We start from the raw sequence: 12,796 nt of genomic DNA, 5'->3' as shown, positions 1-12,796 counted from the left end.
ACCCAAATTTTGTTTCTGGGATTTTCTTTCAAGAGTCAGCAAGCTTTGGTGCTGGTGCTTTCTTGCTGTCATCAGAGGGAATCAGTGGAAGGTCTTCAATAACTACTAGGCTCCTGTTTCATCTTGGACAAACCACTAAGTGAATTATTTACTTGAAACTGAGGAACTAAGGTTGCCCAGTTATAACACCAAGAAAGAAGAAAACTAATGAAGTTCATATGTTTACACCTATGTTATAACTGCTGCCTGACCCACAGATCATGAAGATGCCATTGATTATGAGATGCACCCCATTTCAGAGATGTTAAAATGTGAAAAATTTTCATGTTAGGATAGATGAAAGATGGTGTACCCTTCACTTCAAAATTTCTGTATGGTTTACTTTTATAACTGTATTATGAAAGAGGGCGATTTTTTTTTTTTTTTTAAAGAGGGCGATTTTTTTACAGAAATGGTTGAGATTTTAACAGTTCTCCAGAGATCATTTCTGAATTTTTTAATTCCAGTAATATTTTGAAGGACCAACATCATAATTCCTTGCAGTTTTCAAAAATTCACATAACTTATTCAATGACTGAGTATTTGTAGATGGTTTTTCATGTAATTTGAACTATTTTCCAGCGTCATTATCATTATTTTCATGAAATTCTTTCATCTTTTGCAAGTTTTATAATTTCCTTTGTTAGTTTGTATTAGACATGCATTATATTGTCAGATATGAATGGGAAAGACTAGAGATCTCTTCAGGAAAATTAGAGATACAAAGGGAACATTTCATGCAAAGATGGCCACAATAAAGGTCAGAAATGGTATGGACCTAACAGAAGCAGAAGGTATTAAGAAGAGGTGGCAATAATACACAGAAGAACTAAATGAAAAATATTTTCATGACCCAGATAATCACGATGGTGTGATCACTCACCTAGAGCCAGGCATCCTGGAATGCGAAGTCAAGTGCAGCTTAGAAAGCATCACTGCGAGCAAAGCTAGTGGAGGTGATGGAATTTCAGTTGAGCTATTTCAAATCCTAAAAGATGATGCTGTGAAAGTGCTGCACTCAATATGTCAGCAAATTTGGAAAACTCAGCAGTGGTCACAGAACTGGAAAAGGTCAGTTTTCATTCCAATCCCAAAGAAAGGCATTGTCAAAGAATGCTCAAACTACCGCACAGTTGCACTCATCTCACACTCTAGTAAAGTAATGCTCAAAATTCTCTAAGCCAGGCTTCAACAGTACATGAACTGTGAACTTCCAGATGTTCAAACTGGTTTTAGAAAAGGCAGAGGAACCAGAGATCAAATTGCCAACATTTGCTGGATCATCGAAAAAGCAAGAGAGTTCAAGAAAAACATCTACTTCTGCTTATTGACTATGCCAAAGCCTTTGACTGTGTGGATCGTCACAAACTGTGGAAAATTCTGAAAGAGATGAAAATACCAGACCACCTGACCTGCCTCTTGAGAAGTCTGTACGCAGGTCAGGAAGCAACAGTTAGAACTGGACATGGAACAACAGACTGGTTCCAAATCAGGAAAGAAGTATGTCAAGACTGTATATTGTCACCCTGCTTATTTAACTTATATGCAGAGTACATCATGAGAAATGCTGGATGAAGCACAAGCTGGAATCAAGATTGCTGGGAGAAGTATCCATAACCTCAGATAATGCAGATGACACCACCCTTATGGCAGAAAGTGAAGAAGAACTAAAGAGCCTCTTGATGAAAGTGAAAGAGGAGTGTGAAAAAGTTGACTTAAAACTCAGCATTCAGAAAACTAAGATCATGGCATCTGGTCCCATCACTTCATGGCAAATAGATGGGCAAAAATTGGAAACAGTGACAGACTTTATTTTCCTGGGCTCCAAAATCACTACTGATGGTGACTGAGTGACTGCACTGACTGACTGGCTGATATTGTCAGATGTTTACAACATTGAACAATCAAGGAGAGACTGATCAACAGAGACATCGATGTGATGAATGAGGAGAAACATATTATTTGGGGACTGCATTCATAGTGGTCATTACTGCTTGTTTGGGGGCTCTGACAGCATTCAGCATTCTGACTGCTGAGACTTCTATATAACAGCTCTACCTATAGAACAGTACAGTGATGGTTATTTACTCTTCAAGAAAAATATATTAACACCACTGATTTAAGGAAGCACATAAATATCTTTTCATTAAGAAATATTAACGTTCATGACTTGTTGGTACAGTTTGAAAATGTATATACATTTACACTGCGATTTATTCTTACAGCCAGTTGTAAAATGCCTGTTTTGCTGAGAAACAGAAGCAGTTGTAAAGAGGTTGTGACAGATACACATCTGAAACCTAATATGTGTTTTCTGATACTAAAACCTCTTTATAAATAATCAAACCTAAACAGTTAAGTTTTAAGTCTTAAAGATTAACCCTCTAAAATTGGAAAACTGCTGTAGTTAAATTATTTGATCAGCACATTTTGTTAACTGCTTTATATTGGAAGAATCATAATGAATTACAGCATTGTTTCTGTGGCAGAATGAAATCAAAATTTCTGCCCTATAAATAAGCATTTGGAACATAAATAATTTTTAGGTTGAATTGTGATTTAAAGTAACCAGGTATTTCAGAGTAATTCCATGTGTTTGTATGCGAATTCAAAATTTTCCCTTTTCACATAATTTTAAATTTAGAAAAAATGCAGGTTAAGGAAACTCTTAACAAGTAGGACCTCAAGCCAAGTGATTTGTCTTTCTCTGAACAGTATTCATAAAAATTAACTAAAGTTACTTAGAATCTAATCCTGACAGGAATTTTCTGGAGTGGAGATTTTGATTTCCAGGTCACAGGTTTTGAAACTGACTCAAGTCATGAGTAGTTTACCCAAGATCACTTGATATGTCTGGAGGCAGCAGGCAAACCCAGTATGTCTGACTTTCAAGATCATTCTTCGAAGTATTTTGCTTTGCTGTTTGTTCCTTTTTAAATCCCATGTTAGTGTTTACTTTAGGTAAAACTTGTGAACTTGATGATTTTGTAGTGCAGGGACAGGCAAACATTTCCTGTGAAAGGGCAGATGGTAAATGTTTTAGGCTTTGCAGCCCATATGCTGTCCTGAGTAACTGCTCAGCTCTGCATGGCAGAGTAAACTTGAGCGAATGGGCGGAGCTGTTCTCGTGAAACCTTCAGGCAGCTGACTGGATGTGACCTGAGGATTGTAGTTTGCTCATTCTTGTTATGGCGTATCCTAACAGCAAATTAGTTCTTCGTCACTAAGTTGTTTATTTTGAGAAGATAATTTTTTCAGCTCTTAAAAAAAAAATGCTTCATTGTCCTGCTCAAATACAATTTTTGGTACATAGAAAAGAATTATCAAGCAAAATAAGAGACCCAGGAGGTAGAACACTAAGTTCAGTCTGTGTACTGTTCCATAATCTAGGGATTGGCAGGTATTATTCTGTAAATATCTTAGTCTTTTCAAACCATAATATCTCTGTCATAACTACCAACTCTGCATTGCCACATGATAGTAACCATAGACACTATGTGAATGAATGAGCATGACTGAGCTCCAATGTAATTTTACGTAGGGATTGAAATTTGTATTTCATATCGTTTTCATATGGTCATGAAATACTTTTTTTTTTTTGACCATTTAAAAATGTGCAAAACCATTCTTAGTGTATGAAACATAAAAGCGTAGGTGGCGAGCTGGATTTGACCTGTAAGCCATAGTTTGACAACCTCTGTTCCAGAGTTTGTTTCTGGGATTTCTGTGAAGACTAAAACATAGTCTTATGGTAATTGTGGAACCTTGGTGCACAGTTGAACCTTGAACAATGTGGGGATGAGGGCACTGACTCTCCTTGCAGTTGAAAACATGCAGGTAACTTAAGCCTATACTCTGTATACATGATTTCCTCCAAATCAGGTCTGCAGTTCAGCATCCATGCATGTATTCAACAACAGCAGGTTTTGTGGGACTGTAGTGTGTTTACTATTAAAAAACATCTTTGTATCAGTGAACCTCCCACAGTTCACATTCACAGTGATTAAGGGTGAACTGTACTATTATTTTGGAGTATATTGTAATAACTTCTCCACTCTTCCAGGACCCACTTTTCCCTGCTCTTCCCTCTAAATGCAGTAATACTCTGGAAATCATCTCTCCTATATTTCATTAACTGAGTGGCAGACATGGCTGCGGCCAGATCCACCATGGAAGTGAAAGTGAAGTCACTCAGTTGTGTCCGATTCTTTGCGACTCCATTTACAATAGCCTACCAGGCTCCTCCGTCCATGGGGATTTTCCAGGCAAGAATACTGGAGTGGGTTGCCATTTCCTTCTCCAGGAGATCTTCCCGACCCAGGGATTGAACCCAGGTCTCCCACATTGTAGGCAGACACTTTACCATCTGAGCCACCAGGGAAGTCCCAGATCTACCATAGGCATAGATAAAAAACAAAACTAAACAAGAAAAGAAGGCTGAGTGCCAAAGAATTGATGCTTTCAAACTGTGGTGTTGGAGAAGACTCTTGAGAGTCCCTTGGACTGCAAGGAGATCCATCCAGTCCATCCTAAAGGAAATCAACCCTGAATATTCATTGGAAGGGCTGATGCTGAAGCTCCAGTCCTTTGACCACCTGATGCAAAGAGGTGACTCATTGGAGAAGACCCTGATGCTGGGAAATATTGAAGGCAGAAGGAGAAGGGGACGCCAGAGAACAAGATGGTTGAATGGCACCACCAACTCAATGGCCATGAGTTTGAGCAAACTCCGGAAGATGGTGAAGGACACGGAAGCCTGGCATGCTTAGTCCATGGGGTCTCAAAGAGTTGGACATGACTGAGCGACTGAACAACAACAAAAAAGAAGAAAATCCTCTCACTCGCCAACATACTGGGAAAAAGGAATCCCACTGTCTGCCCCCGGGGCTCCTGGTGGGTGGGTTAAACTGTGGGCAGCAGTGAAGCCCCAGGCTGTCCCAGCCCCATTCCACAACTAGAGCATGAGCAGTTGACTGGGAGGACAGTTTGACCCACCTGTGGCAGCAAAGCCCTGGACTGTCCCAGTCCGCCTAACATCTAGTACATGAGCAGGTGATCCATCTGTCTATAGCAGTTTACACAAAGCTCTGTGTCACCATGCTCGCTGCCTGATGACAAGGAGACCAAGCCCAGTGGCAGCTCCCCCCATGCCCCATCAGGAGATCTTCAGTAACAGCAGGTGACCTGGGAAGCAGCTTCATCTTCACAGAACAACACCAGGGTGCCTGAGCAGGAGCTGCATCAGCACCAGAATAATGAAGCAGACCAGAGTAACATTACAAGAGTTCAGAATACCAGACTTTCATTGAAGTAAAGCCCACAAAAATAGGCCAGAACCAATTTTAGTAAATTGAATCCAACCACAACCAAGTAGGATTTAGTCTGGAAACCCATGTCTGTTTTGTTGATACAAAGTCAATGTGATCCACCCTTTCAGCAAGCTAAAGAAAATTGTTACCTGTGATCATAACAATTTATGCAGAAAATCTTTTGACAGAGATCAACATACATAATATAAACTGTCAGTAACTAAAAATCAGTGGGATTGTCCCCAACCTCATAATACACATCTCTAAACAAACTCACACCTGAGTTAATACGTACAGGCAGAGGACTGAATGTTCTCCCTCTACTGTCTGGAAACAGACAAGGAAGTTAACCCTCACCACTCTGAATCAGCATGCTGCTGGCAGTTTTGGTTAGTGTAGTAAGGAGTGAAAAGGAGGATAAAGGCATGCAGATTTGAAAAGAAGAAATGAAACGAACGTTTCCAGTTGATGTGATTATCTGCATAGAATATCTCAAGGGCTCTATACCAAAGCACTCCTAGAACTAAAAAATGAACTCATTATAGTTACATGATATAAGGTCATTTCACAAAAGTCAACTGATTTCTGTACATTGACAGTGAAGAAATATCAACTGATATTTTTTAAAAAGCACTATACCATTTACAATTGCCCCAAACAAAGTGGGGGTAAAAAGTATAATAAACATGTAAGATTTGTGCAATGAAAATGATAATATCTTGATTAAATTGAATTGTTAAATATTTAGAGACAAATGCCGTGGTCGTTAATTGGAAGACTCAATGTGTAATAAAAAATGGCAAGTCTTCTTAAATTTTCAATTCTTAGTAAAATCTCAGAAACATTTTAAAATAGATTTAGACAAGTGTATTTTGAAATTTATAAATTAGGTTGAAAAAGTAATTGCAGGTATGGACTATGAATTTTAAATCTTTATGACCAGGCTCAAACATATCTTTATTAATCAAAGTAGGAACAATTACAGTCAACACATTTTTGCAAATAAGAAATAAGTTTGTTTATTTCTGTAGTGTAAAAATATGTGCTTCAGGATTCAAGGAACTCTTGGAAAGCATTTTCTGCCTCTTGCTTATTACTTGAAAAAGTAGTAGTTGGTTAGCAAGGAGTCAGGTGAATATGGTGGATGAGGCAAAGCTTTGTAGCCCAATTCATTCAAATTTTGAAGCATTGGTTGTGCGATGTGCAGTTGTGTGTTGTTGTGGGGAAGAATTGGGCCCATTCTGTTGACCAATGTCGGCTGCAGGCATTGCATTTTTTTTGGTGCATCTTATCAATTTGCTGAGCATACTTCTCAGATATAATGGTTTCACTGGGATTCAGAAAGCCATAGTGGATCAGACGGGAACCAGACCACCAAAGAGTGACCATGACCTCTTGGTGCAAGTTTGGCTTTGAGAAGTGCTTTGGAGCAGCTTCTGGATCCAACCACTGAGCTGCTCATCGCTGGTTGTCATGTAAAACCCACTTTTTGTCACACGTCACAATCCAGTCAAGAAATGTCTCATCATTAGACAAAAGTATGAACCTTGACCTCAGCCTCACACTGTATAAAATAGAACAGTTCATGCAGTCTAATGTAAAAGAGACAATTGTAAAACTTACAGGAAAAAAAGAAAATTTCAAGAGCTAAGACTAGACAAAGAGTTCTTAGACTTGACACCGAAAGCACAATCCATAAAAGAAAAATTTGATAAATTTGACTTCATCAGAATTTAAAACTTTTGCTCTCCAAAAGACCCTGTTACGAGGATGAAAATACAGGTTATATATTGGAGGAAAATATTTGTAACCTCATGTTTAACAAAGGATTTGTATCTAGAACATATAAAAACTCAACATTAACTGTACAAAGTTATATAAAACTTTGTATATGTTTGGCACAGTGGTAAAGAATCTGCCTACCTATGGGCAAAAGACACTCTAAACCTTTCATTGAAGAGGATATGCAGATGGAAGATAAACATGTGCAAGGATGTTCAGCTTTATTAGCCATTTGGGAAATGCAAATTAATTAAAGCCACAATAATGTATCACTGCCTACCCAATTGTGATAAAACCAAATGCTGGTGAGGATGTGGAAAAGGAGTCATTAAACATCGCTGGTAGGGGTGTTAAATGATACAGCCTCTTTGCAGAACTGTTTGGCAGTCCCTTTTAAAACTGCAAATGAATCTGTAATACCAAGAGCAGGCAATTCTACTCTTGGGCGTTTGTCCCAGAGAAAACTTATTTTCACAAACATTTTGTCGTTGAGTCACTAAGTCATGTCTCACTCTCTTCAACCCTTTGGACTGTAGCTCACCAGGCTTTCCTGTCCATGGCATTTCCCAGGTGAGAATACTTGAGTGGGTTGTCATTTCCTTCTCCAGGGGATCTTCCAAACACAGGGATTGAACTCACTTCTGCATTGGTAGGCAGATTCTTTACCACTGTGCCACCAAGAAAGCCCAAGAAGCTTTTAACGTGAGTGTTATTAGCAACCTTATTCTTCATAGTCAAAAACGTGAAACCCAAGGGTCCTTCAGCAGGTGAATGAGTGAATAAAGCATAGCATTTCCATACCATAGTCTGCTACTCAACACTCAGATAGAACACACCATTGATTCTTGTGTCCAGTGCCTTGAATGGACTGCAGGGGAGCAAACCAAGTGAAAACCGTCAACAGGAGGAGGATACATACTGTGTGTTTATATATAGAAGTTGTTGAAATATAATTGTAGAGATGGAGAACAAATCAGCAGTTGACAGGCAGGGATAGAGTAGAAAATGTGGCTGTGAAGTGATATAGTAACAGTACAGTTAAGTATCTTGATTTGATGGTGGTCTAACAAAGCTGTGTGTGTAGTAAGATGGTCTGTTGCAGATATAAAAATGTGCATGTGTAAGCAGTGAAATCCTGTGGTTCATCCAGGGCCAGCTTCCCAGTTTGGATAGTGTACTGCAGTAATACAAGATGATACAGTTGGGAGAGACTGGATGAAGGGTATGCGGGACGTCCCTGTACACTCCTTTTCTTCTTTCTGTTGTTAGCTATAATATTTCAAACTAAAATGTTCGAATTTCTACATAGACTCATAAGGAAATCTGGAGGAAAATACTGTTAAACTTTAAGTTTCTCAGATGGTAGAATTATGAATGTTTTGTCTTTATTTTATATGTTTCCTATGGTGAACTTACATGATTTTTATGAGAGAAAAAGATACTGACATAAATAGATACAATCAAAACTAATTTCCAGTGGAAATAGTAATTGCACAATTTGCTCAAAAGGGTACATTTGCACTGTGAACTTGGAGGCCATTGGTAGCCTTGGAAAATTTTCAGAGCCATAGTGGGATCAGAACCCAAAGTGTAGCAGATTAAAAAATAAATGGGAAGCAGGAAAATGTAGGTGACAAATACAAATAGTATACTTCCAGCAAGCTGATAGAAAGAGGCGAGATGGGTAGAGGGAAGAGGGCTCTGATTAGAAAGCTGGGAGGCTCTTGGAGCACCACTGCTGCGGTAGGAAGAGAGTGGGGTCCTTGCGAGTCATGTTGGCAAGGAGCTCATTGCACCCTTGGGATAAACCATGAGATCACGCGTCCCTGTGTGGTTGGGTGGATCACTTGCAGTCTAGGTATGCGGCGCGCCTGCGAGCAGGGAACTGGAGCTCGCATGTTCCCTGTCACGTGTGTGTTTAGTATGTAAGCGAACATGTAGACATGACGGGCCTATGTAGAGAGAGATTTTGATTCGGAGTTTAGCTGACCTCCAAAGCAGTTTTAAACTGTCAGCCTCTGTTGACTCCAGTGGCTAATAAAAGTGTAGCTGGTCTCTATAAATATTGATTAAGTTTGGGGTTTAATGCTGTTTTCTGTTCACTGAATGCATCGGTTAAATTGATCAAGGGAAATGCCAGGGTCTGTTTTCAGTTTATCAGCTAAGCATCTAGATGTGATCAGTACTTGCCAGCAGAAATAGTGGCCCCAGGCTGTTCCTAGGTAAGATGCTGCTGTAGCTGTAGTCGTTCTTTAAACTTAGTACATTACGTGATGCACAGGGCATCCTGCACAACCTGGCAGCTCTCTATGGAGGCAGGCCCAGCTCTTCACGAGGAGGGAAGCCGAGAAACAAAGAGGAAGAGGTACGCCTCCCGCATGCTCGCTGCCTGGCACCGTCACTTTGAGTTGATTGCCTTCCTTTCCTGCATGGTTTACGTTCTTCACGGTGATTGGAGGATTTGTAGGTCTGTAGGGACCTGTTAATATATCTTGGCTGACATACTGTGTTATGATTTTGCTCCATAACTGCTTTTCCGTATTCTGATTTCAGTTTCTTTCAATAAAATTAAAAATTTGTCACTGTAATGTATTTCTTTTCATAAATAAATTGATCTAAATTAAACACTTGAAAGCTAATATTACATTTCCATTAACCAGATCTCAAAATTTTATTTCTTATATTCCCATTAACACTTTTCTTTAAATTAAAAACATTTTAGCAGTAAAAATATTGGTAGTTTTTTTTTTTTAATTGAAATGTTGCCGGTTTTTTCTCTTTGTAGGTTTATTTGGCAAGACTAAGACAAATAAGATTGCAGAATTTCAATGAACGCCAACAGATTAGAGCCAAGCTTCGTGGTGAAAAGGCAGGTTGAAAATCTATTTTTCAAAAAATACTTGAATGACATTATAATATATTGAGATTAAAAATGCTGTGCCACTAACACAAGATAAAATCTCACGAAGACAGTGAAAGTCAAAGACCAGAAAAACTATATTTAGGAATACAGAAAATCGTATTTATATGACTTAAAATTGATAAGACCTGTTGTTCCGGTGGAATTCTGAGAGGAAAGTGTGAGTAGTAGCCATGGACATACAAAAGGGGACATTCTGTATCATTCTCTTTTTATCTATTTTTCCCAGTGTCCATAGGAGTTGATGGTTCTGGAGAGTTCAGTTGTAGCTCTGAATAAGTTGCCATTTTTCATTTTTAGATGTTTATTTATTCATATAAACTCTGCAGTGAATTTGAGGTTCTATCCTAAGTACTGCTGTGCTCACTACTTATTTTGTAGAAGGAAACTGACAGCTCTGAAGATCAAGAAGGAAGTGAGGAGGCCGATGTGAGGCGTAAAAAAGTGGAAGCCCTGAAGGTATGTACTGGAGGTGATATGGGTTTTCTTAGAGAAAAGGGAAACCCGAGATAGAAAATTGTGTTCTTAAGTCTTTCATCATTAAATCACCTTATTCTTTTGCCTTAAATTTTCTTTGTCCTCACTTTGTTTCTGAAAAGTAGCATTTCTCTCTCTCTTTATATCTTATTTATGAAGAGCAATTTGATGAAAGCATGGCGTAAATACATGGAACTATCACACAAGTAATCTTAAAAAGAGAAAATGGTAACCCTAAAAATGAAAAACATAGTGTCCATTTCTGTGAAGACAAATTTGTGCATAATAGTCATGTTTTAAAACTTTTCCATTTTTATTTCCTTTTGAATGTACATTCATTTATTCTCATTCCAGAGATACTTATTGAACAGCTGCTGTGTTTTGACACCTGGTTTAGGTGCCGGGTTTGCAGCTTAATGTTTGTATTCTGGAGGGGCGCCCCCCCCGCAACACACACACACACACACTCTCAGCCACACTGTCTCACACATAGACGTGCATTCACATGCACTGTTGTTGTCGTTTAGTCACCCAGTCGTGTCTGGCTCTTTGTGACCGCATGGACTGTAGCCCCCCAGGCGCCTCTGTCCATGGGATTCTCCAGGCAAGGATACTGGAGTGGGATGCCGTTTCCTTCTCTGGGGAATCTTCCTGGCCCAGGGATCAAACCCAACTCTCCTGCATATACGGTGGATTCTTTATAACTGAGCCACCTAAGAAGCCTGTACACATATACACTTACACACAACCCTAACCAAGAAAGATTAATGTGTGTTTGTATGTAAGCATATATGGAAATACTTTTTACACCTGGAAAGAAAGGCAAACCCCGTGCCTTTCTTTCTGGCGTTAAATTTTGTGGATTGTCCTCCTCTGCAGGCCCAGGCAAGTGCCCGTGCAGCCGTCTTGAAGGAGCAGCTTGAGCGCAAGCGGAAAGAAGCTTATGAGAGAGAGAAGAAGGTGTGGGAGGAGCATGTAAGCCGAGACCCCTGTGAGGGCCCCGCCTTTGCCGCCCTCCCAGCTCTCAAGGGAGCTGTGCCAGCCACAGCCCTGTGGTTCTGTGTTTTTATTCTCATTCATTTCTCTGCGTCTCTGTCTCTTTCATCAATTAAGGATAATGCTCTATGTGGAAGTTATTTTGGTTTTTGATGTGAGGTGAGATAAAATAGTATTTGTATTTATCTATACTTCCAAGAGTAGCTAAGTTGACAATTTCATGTGTTTATAAATCTGGCCTCAGTATTTGGTGAAATTTTGAGTTTTGTCATTAGGTGTCACTGTTGATTAATTTTTCAGCAACTAGTGTATTTGACAGATAAAATAGAAGCAGTTTTACAGTGATAATTAAAAACCTTTTGTGAAGATATAAGCAATATAGAAAGTCTTGATTGCATTAACCTGGTAATAAAATAGCTAGGGGAAAAAGCTCCCAAAGCAGTTTGTTTCCTAACCCTCACCTATGAAACTTTCAGATCAGTGTTTTATTCCTTTTGTACATTTTAAAAAAACAACAACTTAGACTGAATTTTTAAAAAGCTTCTTAGAATGAAGTAGATATTCTAAACTTAGCCAGGTAATCAATTTGTAACAAAATGGGTTATATCTGTTTTGAAGTTTTATGTTTTTTTCTTCTATGAAACTTTGTTTTTTTTCTTAACTTAGTTAATTTTTATGTTGGTTTTTTTTTAATGTCAGTATCTTTCTGATTTAAGGACTCAATCTAATGTTTTCTCCTTTCAGAAATTAAAAAATACATGATGGTCTTCTGTCTTACAGTCTGGTTAATGTTGAATAGCGTTAACGTTTCTGTCTAAAAATAATATATCCATGATGTTTACACAGAAGCCCCAAGTTCTCCTGTATTAATAAGTGTATCGCTTGGCTTATAATGGTGTTGCCACATCTCAGTAGTTACTCTGAATTACCCTTAATTTTTTAATAACCGAATTAGTTTTGTTTTAAAGTAATTATGAGAGTTAGGAAGATGTTCTCTTTGTTTTTGTTCTTTGGTTTGGATTTCATATGCCTTTCTTTACTTGTTATCTCCGGTTCTTTATGTCTGTTTAGTTGACCCAGGGAGAGACAAGTAGATGCTTGATCATAGTGTAAGCATTTCCTGGAGGCTGCTCGGGATCCTTCTTATTAGATGCCAGTGACTTTCTTAGACCATGGATCAGATATCTTCAGAGACTGTCTGTACTAGTCATTAGCCATATATGTGGCAGCCATATAGATTTTAATATAATACGGAGTAGATTTTTAATAATAA

At 38.7% G+C, this 12,796-nt stretch overlaps 1 protein-coding gene across 4 annotated transcripts in view; it reads left to right on the top strand.

Annotated features, from left to right (window-relative positions):
- The window catches only part of NEK1 (NIMA related kinase 1), a 122,630-nt gene that overhangs the window by 67,381 nt on the left and 42,453 nt on the right, over window positions 1-12,796 (top strand). For 2 of the 4 annotated variants that reach the window (XM_061132074.1, XM_061132076.1), the window contains 4 exons: window positions 9,412-9,495; window positions 9,916-9,999; window positions 10,432-10,509; window positions 11,407-11,502. In XM_061132074.1, coding sequence (XP_060988057.1) covers window positions 9,412-9,495; window positions 9,916-9,999; window positions 10,432-10,509; window positions 11,407-11,502 — 342 coding nt within the window. The remainder of the gene's footprint in view (window positions 1-9,411; window positions 9,496-9,915; window positions 10,000-10,431; window positions 10,510-11,406; window positions 11,503-12,796) is intronic. The other 2 variants (XM_061132075.1, XM_061132077.1) reach the window with 2 other exon arrangements.

This window comes from Dama dama, chromosome 29 (genome assembly GCF_033118175.1).
Source record: "Dama dama isolate Ldn47 chromosome 29, ASM3311817v1, whole genome shotgun sequence".
Lineage (NCBI taxonomy): Eukaryota > Metazoa > Chordata > Mammalia > Artiodactyla > Cervidae > Dama > Dama dama.
Note: the sequence above shows the minus strand (reverse complement) of the source record. Positions and strands in the feature narration are given on the sequence as shown.